At 34.3% G+C, this 18353-nt stretch overlaps 1 protein-coding gene across 2 annotated transcripts; it reads right to left on the minus strand.

Annotated features, from left to right (window-relative positions):
* Positions 1–7060: 7060 nt before the first annotated feature.
* On the minus strand, positions 7061–17107 carry LOC116019325 (TOM1-like protein 3). Of its 2 annotated transcripts, none has more exons than XM_031259483.1 (10): positions 16961–17107; positions 16371–16540; positions 15489–15567; positions 13900–13998; positions 13686–13799; positions 10722–10870; positions 10065–10146; positions 9455–9540; positions 9174–9365; positions 7061–8019 (listed from the first exon to the last, which is right to left on the minus strand). In XM_031259483.1, exons 2-10 carry the CDS (start codon positions 16478–16480, stop codon positions 7329–7331), a joined length of 1602 nt encoding a protein of 533 aa, XP_031115343.1. In that variant the 5' UTR covers positions 16481–16540; positions 16961–17107; the 3' UTR covers positions 7061–7328. The 2 variants fall into 2 exon arrangements, with proteins under 2 accessions (XP_031115343.1, XP_031115342.1); XM_031259482.1 differs by lacking the exon at positions 16961–17107 and adding an exon at positions 16717–16951.
* Between the last annotated feature and the right edge of the window lie 1246 nt (positions 17108–18353).

Here is an 18353-nt window from a genome sequence, read left to right on the forward strand (position 1 = left end):
TGCGAGCTATGTTGATGTGGACGATCAATGACTTTCCTGCCTATGGTATGTTATCTGGATGGCAAACAACAGGAAAACTAGCATGTCCTTATTGCACTCATTATACTAAATCTTTCTATTTAAAGAATGGACGTAAAACATGCTGGTTTGATTGCCATCGGCAATTTCTTCCAATGGATCACCCTTTTAGAAAAAATTGTGATTCGTTCTTAAAACTAGCGGGTAGAGAAATCAAGACCGCCAAGGATTTTGACAGGGGAAGAGTTGTTGTCTACTATTGAGATGTTGCCAAAAATTACTGATGGGCCAATCGTTCGACTTGAAGGATTTGGATGTTCACATAATTGGAAGAAAAGAAGTATATTATGGGATTTACCATATTGGAAAGATAACCTAACTAATATTTTGTATTGGTCATTGAAGGTGGGAAAGGAATAAGGATTAGGGATGTTGACATCATTGTGCAAAAGAGGTTCAAGTTTAAAGAGAATGCCATGAAAATGTATGTAGAGAAGGTGAGAAAGGAAGAAAGATTAGGGAGTTGACATGTAGAGAAGGTGAGAAAGGAAGAAAGATTAGGGAGTTGACATCACTTGTGCCATTCCTCAAGCTAAGTCTCTTCATTACAAGCTGCTTTGTGGCCGGGCAATTAGGAGGTAAAATAGTTTGAATTATTTCTACTTAAATGCAATTAGGAGGTAAAATAGTTTGAATTATTTCTACTTAAATCCATCGTCTTACATGTTAAGCTTTGATGATTTTGAATATTTTTCTTTGTCAGTTGTTTGTTAAAGCAGTCTTTGTTGAATTTCATTATAAATAATGTGATTTATCATAAACACCACAATGTTTTATATACATTGATTGTCCAAAATAAATTAACCATGAAATTATTAAAAAAAAATAATGAATATTAAATTATTAAAGATAGATTCAACAAATAAAAGTAAATCAAGTAATGTTACCCTTTGCAGCTCCCTCTATTGCTCAAGTACACCATGTTGTATTGAGAGATCATCAAGAAGTGGTTGTCAAGGTTTGTAAATTGGGTATAATTTATGTTTGAAGTTCCATTAATTCATAACTCATATTTTCTTTGCTGATCACTTTTATATTGTTTAGATGTCACAACGTAAAAGAAATAGAGGTAAAGGTAAAACAGTTACGGGTAGTCATTCACAAGCTGACATCTCACAACCGCCATAGCTGCATGCATTAATTGATGATCCAGAAGAAGGAAGTACACCTGTAATGGAAACACCACGTAAGGAAGTACACGGGTAGTCATTCACAAGCTGACATCTCACAACCGCCATAGCTGCATGCATTAATTGATGATCCAGAAGAAGGAAGTACACATGTAATGGAAACACCACGTAATGAAGTCCATAGACGGTTGGAGGACACCGACTCTAAGCGTACTCCCTCAAGCTTAAGGCCCACAGAGCATACTACCGAAGGACCTAGCGAGCATACTTCTTATGCAGCTTCCGAGAGTATTGATGAAGCTACTTTAGGTGGAGGAGGGGAAGGTATGACAACAGAATCACCACCAAGCACGATTCCAGCAGACCGATTTACCACTTTTATCGCACAGTTGGCGGAACAACGTAAGACTTCATTTAATTTAATTTCTGATTTTTGCTGCAATTAGTTTAGCTATTTAGTATGATGAATTTTAATTATTGGTTTACATGCATTAGGAAAGTGATCATGCAGTCCATTAAGTAATTATATTCTGTTATATATATATATATATATATATATATATATATATATCAGATTGATCAATACTATTTCATATGAAGTATATATATTAGATTTTGCATTCAATGGAATTTCAGACACTAAGCATAAATTTAATGAAGAAGCAAGTACTGATACAGTCTCATACTGAATGCTGTAAAATAAGATAATTGTGTTCCTGTGTACTGTGAATACAATGAACCAATATGTCATGCTCATATATGTATGTAAATGTATCTATGTGTAAGTAAACTATGTGAAAGTTTGGATTTGAAGTGGTGCTGGCAAGTGAAATAGTGCTAAATGCTAAGTCTTTTTTTTAGTTTTGGAGTATTGTTTAACCATTTGGTTTTTTTATTTTCGCTGCAATTAGTTTAGCTATTTAGTATGATGGATTTTAATTATTGGTTTACATGCATTAGGAAAGTGATTATGCAATCCAATAACTGTAATTATTCTTTGCCATCCTTTTTTTTTTTTTTTTTAATTCAGATTTGAGCCTCATACAGCACACCGTCATATCATACTTTGTATACAACGGATGTTCACACAGCCAATAAGATCATTCAAGTATGCTCCTCAACATTTGAAAGATGTGTGGTTTAATGAGTTTAAGGTAAGTTATTGAATGCAAAATCATCTCTTTTTGTGACTTAATGATATAATTTACAAAACATTTCATACTTTAAATGATTCATTTTCATTGTTAATATAAAAAACATCGTTGGGATCCATCGGAGGAGGATACTGTTCGCCGCATTTTTCAGAAAAAAGGTGCAAAGTTGCTTTCAGACCATCTTCGAGAAGCTCGCGAGGGCTTTGCAAAAAATAGAGCGAAACCAGACTGGATTTCGGATGACGTGATGGCTGGCTTAGTTCGCATTTGGGGGAGTGATGAGTTCAAAAAGCTCTCTGAAAAAAACAAGAGGAACAAAAATTCAGACTGCGATGGATTAGGTGCATCACTCCACAGCTGTGGTTCTATTCCAATGACGGAGCATCGTAGAAGATTGGTAAGCTAAGTTTGAAAAAAATTAATATAGTTTATCTTATAATATTATACTAAGTATGTTGTGTATTTTGTATATTGTTCTTGAATAGAAAGAAAAGTTGGGAGAAGATCCAAGTCATGCAGCTTTGTATGAACACACTCATAAGCGCAAAAATGGAAATGGAGCATATGTTTGTAGAAAAGCACAGAAAGTTGTAAGAAATATTCTTCTTATTACTTCTATTTTAATTATCGCATGAAATTATTTTAGTAGATGAACATGCTTTGACTTATTCTGTAGGATGTAGCGAATGACTTGCGACAAAGTCAACCTGATGCATCAAATGCACAGTTGTGGTTGGAGGCCATCGGTGGTGTTAAGAGAGGAGGCTATGTATATGGGTTTGGCTCAGATACCTAGCATTATTTCCCGGAGGCTTCAAGGGGATCAAATTCTAAATCAGCAGAGTCATCTTCCAATGCAGCTTTGTTAGCAGAAATTCAACAAATGCGGGAAGAGAACAAGATGTTTAGGGAAGAGAACAAGATGTTCCGAGAGGAGGTTGGTAAGATGGGTGCTATATTGACACATCTCAGTCCAAATTCTGAATGGTTAGCTTCCTTGAATATAAATAACTCTACTTCGACAAATGATGAAACACAAGCACCTAATGATGAAGATTAAGTGGTATATATTTTCATTACTTTTTGTTGGTGTATGCTAATAGGGTGACTGCTATGTAGCTTTTAATGGTTAAGCACACCCTAGTAAAGATATGTTTTAGTTTTTTTGGACAGTGCTAGCACATGATTTGGTTTTGTAGCTTTGGCTTTGAGGTCATCAAGCTAGCTAGCACATGAATTATTTTGGTTCCTAACATGTTTTTGGTGTTTGGTAATACTTTGTTGTTCGAAGTACTATGAACATGACTATATTTTTGTTGTAAATATTTTTGATATTTAAATATATTTTCAATTTGAAATTTAGTGTGTTCATTCATTTGTTGATGATATAATTTATTAAAAACAGGTAGAAATAAAATTATGGTAATATTAAAATAATAAAAACATTTCATATGAATTACGATTTTCCTACCAACAATTGGAAGGAAACGCAAAACATTTAGTACTTAATATTTCTGTCCAACTACGTCTGTTGATCGAAATTTCTGTCCAACATTTGGAAGGAAAATCAAAAAATATAATATGTGAATTTTCCGTCCAACGTTGGTCGGAAATTTCGATCAACGGATGTAGTTGGACGGGAATTCCCACGGTTAAAAATGGCGGGGTTCTCTCCGGAATTTCCGTCCAATGTTGGTCAGAAAATCCGACCAACGGACATAGTTGGACAGAAATCCCACATTTTAAGAATGGTGGGGTTCTCTCTGGAATTTCCGTCCAATTTTTATTCGTTGGACACTATTTCCGACCAAATATTGAAGTTGGACGGAATTTCCGACAACGGTTTTTCCGAACCTTCAATTTGGTCGGTATGTTGGACGGAAACTTCGTTTCCGACCTATATATCGCATTTTTCGTCCAACATTCGTTGGACGGAAAACGCGAGATTTCCAGCAGTGTTACTTGGAAAGTTGGAACTTAGGAATTATTTTTTGTAAGAATGTTATAGTGGTATGTTGAGCAATACTTCATATTCATTCAATACTTCAATTATTATTCAATAAATTAACATATTATTATTTTTTGTAAGAATGTTGTTGGGAAGCTTAGCAATGAAACTGTGAACTATCAAATTGCTAGATGCATGTTATCAAAGCTATTTGCAGGTGGTGAACTGGTAAAGTGACAAAACCTTTTTCTAATATCATTTTTAAGTCTTAACAGTTTTTTTTTTTAAAAAAAAAAACATTTTGAAATGCAATATTTAATTGTTAACAATTTTGTCTTAGGCAATTTGTAGTTTGCAGTTCAGTAGTCTGTATAATTCCTACTTATTTTTAAAGATATAAAGGTAAATTTTTATAATTATTCTCATGAGTTTACATAATGATTAATTAATTTAATTATGATTAGTTATACTCTATTGGTTTAAGAATGTTTTTGACCCTGAAACGTTAAAATCTGAAACTGTCAACCGCCATGAATTCATGATAATGACTTTTTTTTTTTTTTTTTGTAAACATTTTCATATGTTAATTGATTTTTCAACTTTAGTCTAGTAAACCATTTTGAATTTTCTCATGTTAATTTTTTTTCCCTTTTATTGTTAATTGTTGGTTTTGGTCTTTTGGATAAATTGGATGAGGTACTTGAGCTCTTGACTTACCTTGGTTGTTTTCAAAATGTAGACTTCTATTTATTTATGGAAAACTTGATAATTGCATATTATTGAACTATGTATTGGCATTTTGCACTATTTTCAGTTTGCAGTTTGCGGCAGCTCTTGTGCATTTCAATAGTCTGGTATAATTTCTACTAGTTTTTTTAAAGATACAAAGGTAAATTTTTATGATTATTCTCATGAATTTAGATTAGATAATAATTAATTAATTTAATTCTAACTAGTTTTTTTTTTTTTTCTTTTATTAGTAGTTTGGTACTTGATGACCTGTTTGTTGAAGCAGATGTGTGTAGGATTCCGGCAACGCCTATCTCACCTCATTTAAAAGATACTTGGGGCGCTGGAAGGGTGATTTGAGAGGCTTGTACTCAGTAATAATATAATACCGGTTAAGGAAGCATTAAAGGCGAAGAGCGTATGGATTGGATGTTAATGTTTTGCAAGGGAGATGATTGCCTGAATTTATGGATTCAATTTTTTGGTTGCCTAACGTCGATCATGCAGTGCAGCTGGCCGCTATTTTTTGGGTTTTGTGGACTGTCAGAAATGGAGAGATGCTGTTTGGATAGTGGATGGCTTGCGCATGCAAGTTCAAATTTTACAAGAAACTTGGAAAGCTGCTTACCATGCTCCAATTCTTACTGCAACCAATATTCTAATTGGACCCTTCCTCTTCATAGTGCAATATTATTGATGCCGCGATATTTGATAATGGTGCAGGTTCCTTTGTGGCTGCTAAGAGTGACTGGCTCGGGTGCACACGTGATCCCTTTCTTGCTGAAGAGCTCTTACTTCATTGAAGGATTCTGGCATGAATAATGTTATTTTAGAGTCGGATTGTTTAAATTTTTGTCTTGCTTTTAATTCATCATTTGACTTTTCGTATGTTGGGTTGATTGTTAAGCAATGTCTCTCTATTGCTAGGGGCATTGAGAACGTTTCCGTTTGCCATGTCAAGCGATCAGCAAATCATGTGTCTCATGTATCTGTTCAGGGTTCGTGGGTCTCTTCCCCTCCAGTTTGTATTGTTGATTTATTAAGCTTTTTAATACAAGTCTTGTTCGTTTGCTTTTTAAAAAAAAAATTGTGCACATTTGTAACTACTTTATGAATCAATGAAGCACAAAGAGTCAATATCGCCTACAATCTCCCACATGAGGGAGTAACTTGGTGTCACTGGACCACAAAGTCCTTGGCTATTTATTTAACTTATACTTTGAAAATGCTTGTAATTCACCGGTTAGGAGCTAATGGGCCAACGGCACAACCAACAATTACAACAAGATATTAGTATTTTGTAAATTTGTAATATTTTTTAAGCTGTAATATTAATTGGAACTGTTAAGTATTATTGTATTACTTTTCATTTTATCAACTTGATTTAGAATGTTAGTTGAGATTAAATGAAATTTTGTGCAATTAAAAAAAAAATTCCAAAAAAGTAAGTTCTAATCATATTCAAACCCGAATTTAGCCCGAATAAGTGTACCCGAATCCGCGTTAATATTCACATAATTCCACATAATTCGGTTCGAGTTCCGATATACGATATACCAACCGGAGAAGACGACTATTTCCGATGATTTTTTTTTTGCAGTGGTGAATAGTAAATAGCGGCGATCAATGTCAATAATTTACCGGTTAAATTAGACTTGATTCACTCATTTTGACAAGTTCAAGTGTTTAATTGCACTTTTTTAAAATTCGAGAACCTAATTACATTTTTGAATAAAATTCAAGGACTATTTTTCCTAAAAGAAACCATCACTCTAATTTTTATTTCTGGAAAACCCACCACAAAATTCATTTTACTTCTGAGAAAACCACCACAAAAGCCATTGATGAAATTGCTCGTATTTCTTTTGTTTTGGGCAAAAATATTGAAATTTTCTTAGATGGATAAATAAAATCCACCCCAGAATTAACAAAAAGTGGTATATGTCAAAATTGTGAAAGAACTGTATCCATTTAGCACTATCCGTTCTAGCATGAAATAAATAAAAATTATTCAAAATCCAAAAGCACAAAACAAGTTCACAATCCATGCTGATATGGAAAACAAGTGAAAGAACTTTGTGAAATTCTTGCACCTCGAAGTACACACACACATATACACTAAACACTGATATTCACAAACTCATGTCCGTAAAATGAAGGCAGCAAAGCGGTTTCAAGAAAACATATAGTAACAATGCTCTGAGTTCCAATCCGTAATTATTAGTCTGAAATATTGATCAGAACTAACAACACTGGAAACTGTACCACACCAATGATTAATATAGTTTCTCAAAAAGATCTATTACTAGGAGGCTTAGACGAAGATGATGATGAAGACTTAGCTTTTGCAAAATCAACCAGATCTTTGAAGAGCGCATCCTCTGCGTTTTTTTCTTGTTTGGTTGGGGTTGGTGGATTAATCGACAGATTCTTTGTCTGCCCCACTAAGCTGTTGTAAGACCCTGCACTGGAATTTGAGGGGCTGCCAGGAAATTGATGCTGTTGCTCAAAAAATTGTTGTCTCTGGTTATATTTGGCAGGTGGTGGTGGGAGGTTGCCCGCAGGGGTAGCATCCCAAGGAGCTTGAGGCAAATGATCAGCAGATTTGGGCTTTGAAGGCGAATCACTTTGAGCAGGCTTTGAGGCAAACATAGATGCCGTGGGGTTAAGGAAATCATCATCGGCTGCCGTTGGATTTATGAGATCATCTGGAGGAGGAGAAGAGAGCTTTTGAGGACTTGATTTGATAGGGATTGAATCATTTGAATGTGTAGAAACAGCAGTTGGCGCAGATCCTGAAGGTCCAGACGATCTTTCGGACTGATATGTGTCACCACTTAAATAGTCAATCATTCCAGCATCAGTAGAAACTGGATTCCTCGATGAGGGTGGTGGAGGAAGAATTGGATTGATCCGCACAGGCTCACTTTTCAAGCCAAGGGGCTTACGTCCCTGTCCTTGGGATGTATCTCTTGTAGATCTGTGATGATATGACTTATGAGCATAAGGAAATCAAGTGGCAAAGCAATAGATTATAAAGCATTAAAGCCTTTACTAACTTTAAGAGCATCACAATGATATAATCTTTTTGGACCTTCTAAATATCTACCTGCACAAATCCTAGTTTGCACTCCTTTCACCCCATAATACCACAGAGGTTCAAAAAGAGAAAAACAAAAAATAAAAAGTAACCGAATGGGGACAAATCTAAAATACAAAAGCTGGCTACCTGATTTACTAAATACAAAAGAAAGATCCATTAGCTTTTAACTTAAGCATTTCTAGTTTGCCCAAGGCAATTCTGCAAATGAACAGGTAGGATGCGGTGTAAAGAAATTTTCCAAATATACCACCCAATTGACACATCATAGCAATGGGAAGTAGTCAAGTAGTCCTATTAGTACTATAAGGAAATATTCCAGATACAATATAAAACAAAGATCCTATTCACAAAAACATGCAAAAAAAATTTTTAAAAAAAGAAGGAAAGTTCATAATGGAATGAGGGGTGAGGTGACAACTGACAACACTCTTCATCACTCTCAAACCTGTTTTCAACAAGCCTAAACTTCAAAATCATGCATCGCTCTCAAACCTGTTTTCTGCAGCTTTAAAATCTTTTCTTTACTAGTTATAACTAATAATTATTCAATCCGTAGTTGAGATTTCTATCATCAATTGCTGGTTACTGTGTTTACTTTGACTTAAACAGGAGGTTTAGCACTATCATTTACTTAGTCAATAATCAGTCTAGAATTGAACTCTGATATCATGCCAAAACTGAAAATGTATAAAACTAACATGATTTGCCCCAATATGTACAAATGCAGTAGTTATCAGCAGATATATTACCAATGCCACCCCAAATTTATAGAGGCTTATTGGGTCAGAACTTCATGAAATTGCTAGGGGATAGCATTGTAGTATAATCTCAATAGACCACTGGTAATCATGTGACAAAATTTTGCCCAGGAAGCCAATATCCAATCTTAAATATTAGGAATTTTCATTGTTTTGGGGTGAAACATTTAGCTCATATCAACATAACTTGTAATTAAACATGTTTTAGAGCTCAGTTTATTTATACAAGATCATGATAGAAACAAATGAAGCATAAAACAAAACTCAGGATACCTGCGGGATAATTGAACAAAATCATCTTCTGACTCTTCATCCTCGTGATTCACATTCATCAAGGGAGCAACAGGAGTGTCATTTGTCACTACTGAAGCAGAGGAGGTTCCCTTGGCAATATCATCATGACGACAAAGAACCCGCTGTAAATTGTCATTAAGTGCCAACCCTTTACATAGAAGCTCCTCATCTCTAAATTGAAATGGGTAACCACATTAGAAGGAAATCAGAAACATCAAATTCAAAAGTATAGAACAAATTAAAGCTGATCATATCCTTACCCAGTGTTGTTCACAAGAACCATGACACGCTTTTGGTAAGACCGACACTGCTCCACAAGGTCAACAATGATCTCTTCTTTTACACCCTGTTTCAAAATGTTTATATGGTAAATTGAGATATATACAAAGCTTGAAACAAGATGATTTTGATCAAGCATCTAATTCCTAAATCACTTTACAGTCCAATAGTTTAGAATATACACCAATCCTCAGAAGAAAGCAACAAATTCTAATACTAGTCAAATATAGACACCACTAAAAGGGAGCACAATATTATAATAGGAGGCACTAAATTCAAAATACTTCTAGGCTCAAACATGGCATTATCAGGTGTGTGCCTTTCACATCCAAACAGTGCTGGAAATATAATTTGCCTTTAGATATGACAGCTTCTATCTAAAGGAATATGTGAGCATTCTGTAGATTTTCTCAATGCACCTCTGTATAGAATCTTGTTACCCATACGAGACTATAGTTCGCCAAAAATAAAGAATCATACAGATAGCAGCACTCATGAAAAAACATGTAAACCAGTGAAGCTGTATTGGATGTGATTGTATAAGACATGTTTCTGAAAAAGAAAAATGGAATGAAGTTCTAACAATCTAACCTGAGGGTTCTTAGGATCCAAGGCACCAAGCATCTCCATCAAAACATCTGCTAAACCCTGAGCATTTTGGAGCTCTGGCAGACTAGATTTTACGAAAGCAAAAAATATCTCAATAAGCAGTGCAAATGAGGGACAACAGCAACTTGAAGGATAGTAAAATGTACAAGGAAAAATATGCAGCTATTAAACGGTGAAAAGTAGGTTTCACTAGTCATTTAATTTTAGAAAAATGGGCAACTATTACAATGAAATGTAAGCTCTACAAAGAAAAGGGGAATGATTCAAAAATGGGAAAAAAAAAAAACATTTTCACCTAAGCACATAGAACGCAAGACACAAGATCACGTCATGTTATACATATGAGATAAACATTCCTAACAAGTAGTATTAAACAATATAATGTCAATATGTCATACATAACTTTCTAGAGTCAAGGGTACATAGTAACTAGGTTGCCTGTAGGATATGCTTTAAATTATAATACCTAGGCTGTAATATGTATCCTTTCAACCCAAATAGCTATGGTGCGCCAAGGTAATTTTTCAAATGATTAGCAATATCTTTAGGTGATTCCGAAGACAAATGTGAATTTCAAAATTTGATGCATGCCATTCTATCCAATGTAATAATTCCCCCACCCATAAATTAACGCAATACCTAAGTCCAGATTGATCAGACTCAAGAGAGAGCTCGACTGCAGTGTCTTCAAATGTTGAAGCCGCAGGATGAACAATTGGATGGGTCTGCGGTGGAGTAAATAAAGGAACGCTGTTTTCTTCACGGGGAGGAAATTCCACACCATAAGCCTGCCAATTTCATTATAAAAGCATTTTGCATGAGCTTTGGTGAAAAATCAACCAAAGAACAATGTTTTAGCAGGGCAGCCCACTTCACAGAAATGATAGAGAAAGCAGAAACTAGAATATAATATCACTGTTCATTGTAATCGCAGTAATGCTCTAGTAGTGACCAGGCTTCAGGAGATTTTACCCAAAAAAGATTTTTTCAAAAGCCCAATGCTAAATAACACTGGAATTATCACAAGAAGAAAATCAAATGAAGCCAAGAAGATTGCCAGAAATGCAAAGTTAGTGTGTTCGTCCTTTACATGTTTTTGACTATTCCAACACACTAGTGGAATTAGTAATAATGCACACCAAGTTTCATACATGTTCTAGAGGACTCAACGCCTGAACGAAGAACCATGAAGCTTCTTCATGGACACTTACAGCACATTTGCTTTGCGGGATGAAATTGGGGGGAATATAAATCCTATTTCATTGTTTAGTTCACTAAATGAATAAACTTCAAAAATAATATTACAGTGTTTGGTCGGTTTAAGAATAGAAATGAAATAGCTATTCAAAAGGCAAAAATACCCTTACCTTGATTATTATATAGCAAATGTATAAATAAATAAGAAAACACACACACACGCACACACTAATTTACATATTATCAAGAAAAGGTTATTCCTGTTATGAGAGTAAAGATAGAGTTTATGAATAAGTTGTCTTATATTGTCATATAGAAAAGAGAATACAAAGCCCTATAAATAGGTGCTAGAAGACTACGAATAGGAAACAAGTTTCCATATGCCTACCTACCTAAATCCCTAAGACTGCCTGATCTATAGAGATTCCATATATTAAATATATATTCCATAACACTCCCCCTCAAGTTGGAGCATAGATATTAATCATGCCCAACTTGTTACACAAATAACTGATAACCCAAAATAACTAAATAACGAAATAACAAACTAACTCAATAATGAACTAACTCAAACATAACAAACCCATATCTCATTTAGGAGACTCCCTTGAACGAAAGCTTTGCACGCCACCAATACCTACGGATAGTTGGGTGAACTCAACGTGGACTGAACAAGCTTGGTATTGGACACTCCCCCTGCAACAGAAGCTTGGACGCCACCAATACCGCAACTCCGGGTGAACACAACGTGGACCATACAAGCTTGGACACACAAGGTAAAGAAGACAAACTCCAAACCGGAGGACACAAATTCTTTACCAACGAAAGGGAAGCATGCTTCAAACGACAATGAGCATAAAAAATGAGAAACAACACCAAAACACAAAACAAGACTCCATCCTTCTAGAGGTCAAGAACGTAGAGACCCCTAGACGCAAGCCCCTCACCCATCACCCTCTTCGTCATAAGATCCCAAGACAGCAACAACACATTTATACTCAATCATGCCCACCAACACAGATCACAAAACACACAAAAAAGAGAGAGCCTGAAGGGGTACGAAACAATCTGACAGTAGAACAAAAATCAATGGTCCAAACTAAGCCCAGAACCGAACAGAAGGGACTCATGCGACCCATGAACTACCGACCAAAAAATTTCTAGTCGTTAGAGGAGCCTCACGCGCCGGCGTGTAGGAGAGTGGCAGCAGAGGATGGCAGCGCGTGAGGCTCACGTAGGTGACGACAAAGGAGCAAAAAAAAATTATAGTAAAGGCTCAGATACCATGTTATGAAAGTAAAGATAGAGTTTCTGAATAAGTTGTCTTATATTGTCATATAGAAAAGAGAACACAAAGCCCTATAAATAGGTGCTAGAAGACTACGAATAGGAAACAAGTTTCCATATGCCTACCTACCTAAATCCCTAAGACTGTCTGATCTATAGAGATTCCATATATTAAATATATATTCCATAACAATTCCTAATAACCCAAGAATAGCCTAATTACACTTCGGTGGGACTTGGTCACAGTAGTTGCTAGAGAGGGAGATTAGGGCAGAAGAAAATACACATAAAGAACACCAATCTAATCGTGTGCTAAATTGTATCTCTGTGTGACTGCCCATTTTAGAGTCCACTATTAACAAACATCTTTTGGTTTTTGGCTACATTAAAGAGGGAAGGAGAATTAACTACTTTTCAAGTACAGGGGACCTCCCCTTGAACCAAGCATTGTTCATTATTGGCACAGGAAATACACATCTCTTATAGTGCAGCTACAATGTCGCTTCATTTAATGCTAAATTGTTAACTACGTTATCATGCTAGATAATAATTCTTATCTTTATTTTTCTAGATAAAGCAGAATGCTAGATAGCCCAGTATGATGTAATTGTTGATCAACCCCCAACTGATGGAAATTGAAACATAACTCTGTATGTGGACTTATAAAATAAAAGGTTATATCAAAATAAAATAATATAAAAATAAATAATAATATTAAATTCCCAACCATACGTGCAATATGCCCCAAAAATATCACCATAGAATGTATTTCAAATATCACTAATTATAAACTTAAAATTATACTCCATCCCATTTTGTGGGGAGTAATTGTGTTTGGCATGATTTTTAAGAAAACAAATAATATGTGATATTCTTTCCAAATTTCCCCTTCTTAAAAGAGGTTAATTGGGGCCCATCTAAAAAAGTTAAAAGGAATAAAGGATAAATTGAGAAAAATAGTTAGTGGTGTTTAAATTAGGAAAGTGAACATTATTTGGGTATGGTATTGTGGAAACCTTCTCAAATAATATGTGAACATTATTGACTAAAAAGGAAAGTAGGACAAATTAAGTTGGATGGAGGGAGTAAATAATTATTTAAAAAAAAAAAAAAAAAGACCTTCAGCTCATTATAGGCAGCATGGTATTGTGGAAACCTTCCTCTGGGTCCCCCTAAAGCTTCTTGCCATGTATCTATCAGAATCAAAATCTTTTCCCTCACATTCAAATCAGGCTGTAAAAACAAAAAAGAAAAGAGAGCAAAATCAATGATATCGCATAAAAAGAAAAAGAAAAGATTGCAAGTGGGATTGAAACAACTAATTATATTGTACCTTTTTCTTTACAATTTTCACCATGTCATGCAAAATGTCCCGCTCAACAATCTGCTGAAACATATTCTCTCCACAGTTTTTGCTAAGAGTCTCGAGTACCTAATTAGAGGTTGCAAAAATGGGAGTTATTTCAAAGATAAATATCATTTTCTCCATCGAGTAGGAAATTGCATTCTGCCTTACAAATACCCCTAATATGTGGCACATGCATTGTATATATAAAGTATAATATGCAGTCATTGTATTGGAATAAGTGGCTCTTCATTTCTTCTTTTCTAATGTCTTTGCATCATAGTCAACTCAAAGAATAAACTGAAATAGGATCTATAGAAGAGTATGCCATTCAACCCAATACTAAAGGCAGTATCTACAACCACAATTATAAAAGCCTAAAGCCACTTGTAAAAATGTTGAGAGCTTACTCAAATTTAATAGCTGGGAAAATTGAAGAGGATACTAATGTTATGTGCATACACAAATAGGAGGTAGCAGTTTATTTTTGTTACTACAAAAATGCAGGAGAAAATTGTAACACTGTCCCAAGGGGATGCCATCCTTAGTACAAAGGCAGCTCAGAAGATCAATATGTTCTCCAAAATACCAAAATGATAAGATTGAATCTGAGAACCATCTGTTAAGATTTCATCAAAATTGTTTTCTTCCTTTGGCCTCTTGGTTTCACTGGGTTCATATCATTTACCGTCACCAACTCAGTATTTTGCCTCCTTTTATATTCAGAAAAATTAATTCAGAATCAAGATTATGACTTTGGATTCAAGCTCATTATATTTGGTTAGGCTATTGCTCAGCCCAGAAATTACAGCAGTAAAAACAATGATTTTAAATTCAAAATATATTGAATCTACTTTAACCAGACCAAGGCACCTTAATCTTTAGCTCACCTCACTGGTTGCAGCACTAACAGTTTCAACTACATAGCCACCATCATCTTCTATAAAACATTTTACCGCACCTAAGATTATTTTAATGCCATACTACCAGTGCCATCCTACAGAATTTGGCAAAAAAACAAAAAACAAAAAACAAAAAACAAAACAAAAACAAAGGTTCTAGCCACAATATAGGGTTGACAAATCTCAAATTCATAGAACTAACAGATCCACTGGAGTTTAGTCAAAGCAGGCCAGGTCTTTGACTCAGGTGAACCAGTATCAACAGCAAACCCAAAAACAATGTACACCACCACATAATTCCTTCAACAATTAGAAAAGCACCCAAAAAGTTATTGGCATCATTGATTAATTTAATTATCATGAAATCATTCAAATAATTTACTAAGGATATAGTTCTGTCAAGACCAGATATGAAAATAACACTAAACCAGAATACCATAACTAAATCTAATTCCCATTCCATGAACATTTTCCTTATAGGAGTACTTGGTGCTTATGGCATACAGGACATCAAAATTTTATAGAGAGTGACATTTAGCAAATGTGCATGTTAGAATTTCATGTATTTTCAATCAGAGAAAAACACATCAATAAAATTATTCAGCACACCAATTTCCACAAGGTAGTATTAAAAGGGAAAACATAAAAAAATTTACCATATCAACAATTACTTACAAATAATGCAAGAAGCTGTATTTTAGGGTTTTTACTCCCAAGACGTTTCTTTAGAATCTTGAGTGCATCCTTTGCTTGCCTGTATTTCAATAGGGTAGGGAAAAAATTGTTCAAAAGGTGAAATTTATATCAAATGAAGCCAGATTTAAATTCAGAAAGCCCAATTAAATTTTCAAATAGAGGCAAAAACTATATAACATCAGAATGAAATAAAAGCCACAAAACTGCTAATCATCTAAGTTGGCCAACATTTTAAAACAAATAGCAAACTACTTGAAAATCCATGCAATCAAAACACAATCAATAATGAAAAGAATTCAACTAGAAGAAGAATGATGCTACAAGCTGTTGTGGCAACTACATATTTGCTATCCAGCTTTAACAGGATTCACCTATTAATGGATTCAGCTTAGTGAGTTTTGAAATTTCCCAGTATCTTGCTATGGTTTCTTGCAATTGTCCAAGAAACTAGTTCCACACACACACACACACACATAATAGACTAAGGAAGAAGAAAATTGGAAGTTTGGAACAGTAATGGATAAGTTCAAGGAAACTCAAAACAACAGGGTCCCACACCAACTTGAAAAACATGAAGAATATCATGCTAATTAGATTATGTGAAATCTTCTGCAATTTAAGCTACTCAATTTGTACCAGGAACAAGACTAGAAAGTGTCAAGCCAAAACAGCACATAGTGTTGTTGAAAGTAAAATACATCAGAAATTCATAATTACAATGAATGTGCATTAAAGCAATTTCAAAAGCATCTATAGTGTTACCATGTTAAGTTAATCAATCACTTCAATTTCAAACTGTTTGCAGTCAACATTAGTTTTAGAATTGAAATCAATCCAAAGAGAAGTTAAATTGAACAGTACCCAGGGTTGATGTTAATAATATCACAAAGCTCAATATTAACTGCCCAGTCAGGACCAATCAACATGTCACTTGTGGCCCTCTCAGCACAAGCTGCCGCATCGTTCGCCATATTTGTACAATCTCCGAAGTCCGTTAAATTAACACTGCTTTGATCTCCTTAGTAAGACACCTATCCATTCAATTAAAGGCATTTTAAGTCTCTAAAAACATAAGATCAGTTATAATACATACAAAAATACAAACAGAAATGATCTCAAGATCATAAACAAGTAAGATAACCAACAATTCAAGAAGCAAATTAAACAAATCGGATTAAATCAAGAAAGCCAATGGATTCAGACTAACCAAACACAAAAATAAAAATCCACTAGTTGAAGAATGCAAAGCAAGAACCGAGTATAACTAGAGCTTCAAAGTCCAAAATCCACCAAGAAAATATAGAAAGAACCCCAATCGATAAAATCCTCAAAATCATGCTCTTCCCGCACAAAAATAAAGAGATGAAAAATCCAGTACAGAGACGATCGAAATTGGAATCATCAGAGAAAACCCCCAAAAGGAGAAGGGCAGGATCTTTGACATTTATTACCTGAGCGAGAATGAATAATGGCACTATCTACTTTAGAGAGAGAAAAATGGTGTACTTCTCTTAACGTGTAGAGAGAGATAGAGAGATGGGGTCTGTTGTCTGTACGTCTTTGCGCGTGTTCTACTTTTCTAACGTCTAGAGAGTCAGAGAAATGGGTTTTCCACGTCTTTGCGCGTATTCTCAAGTTCGCACAAATAAATAAGAAATTGTGTTCAACTCCCCAATAGTTTAAAAATAAGAAAATGTTTTCACTTCACTATAGTTTAACAACAAAAAAAAATTGAGATGTTTGGTAACTTGTTTGCTCATCAATTTTAATTTAAAAAATCAAACAACTAAAGTGAATGTTGATGTTTTTTTTTAAAGCCAATAAATAAGTAAATTATACAAAAGAGCTAAAATATAGTCAGGAGGAACATAGTCTCAATATATCGAGTCAATAAATAAGTAAATTTTGATGTTAATAAACTAAAAATGAAAAAGTTACGTGAGTAGTCTTTTGTTGTTGCCTACATTTTCTTTATAAAATCTTAACTTATTATTAATATTTGTTGATTATTGTGATATTTTTGTTTATTCAATTTCTATTATAACTTATATTTTAAAATTTTATATTCACAATTTTAGAATTTTATGTTCACGATTTTAGAACTCTATATTCACAATTACAAAATCTATATTCACAATTACAAAACTCTATATTCACAATTTCATAACTCTATATTCATCAGTATAATACAATTTTTGAATTTATATAACAAAATCGTGAATATAGAATTCAAAATTTGTAAATATTGAGATCTAAAATTGTGAATATAGAGTTCTAAAATTATAAATATGGACTCGGGCTCACCTTGCTAGGTGAACCCGTGTCCATAGCATAATTTGCCTCTTCCTATAGCCTTACCTTCCAAAATACGTTTTAAAAGAAATTTTGCTTTAATCATTAGAGTCATAGTACTAGTAAGTACACTGAGGTATAGATTTCGATAGAGTAATGCTCACATTACAGTTCCTTATTAGTCGTAGAAGGCTTTACAAGTTATACTATATGTATTCTCTATCCCTAGTTAGTAGTACTTTTTTTTTTTTATACTAATTTTACTGCAATGGACTCTCTATCTCTAGTTGTAGTATTTTCTTTTAATAATTTTACTACATGGACTCACTATCTCTAGTCATTCATTTGTACCACTGAAATGGTAAAGAGTGATGAGTTATCTTCATCCTGTGAGTTCCAAAGAAAATGTTAACATCAAAATTTTGAGTAAGGAAGTAAAAGTTGAGAATATAATCTGAAAGTAAAAGTAGTATTTTCCATTACAAATTCCAGTTTCTAGTCCTACGTCGATATTGTAAAGGTCCCCATTTCCTTAGTCATAGAAAGCTCTTT

Source organism: Ipomoea triloba, chromosome 5 (genome assembly GCF_003576645.1).
Source record: "Ipomoea triloba cultivar NCNSP0323 chromosome 5, ASM357664v1".
NCBI lineage: Eukaryota > Viridiplantae > Streptophyta > Magnoliopsida > Solanales > Convolvulaceae > Ipomoea > Ipomoea triloba.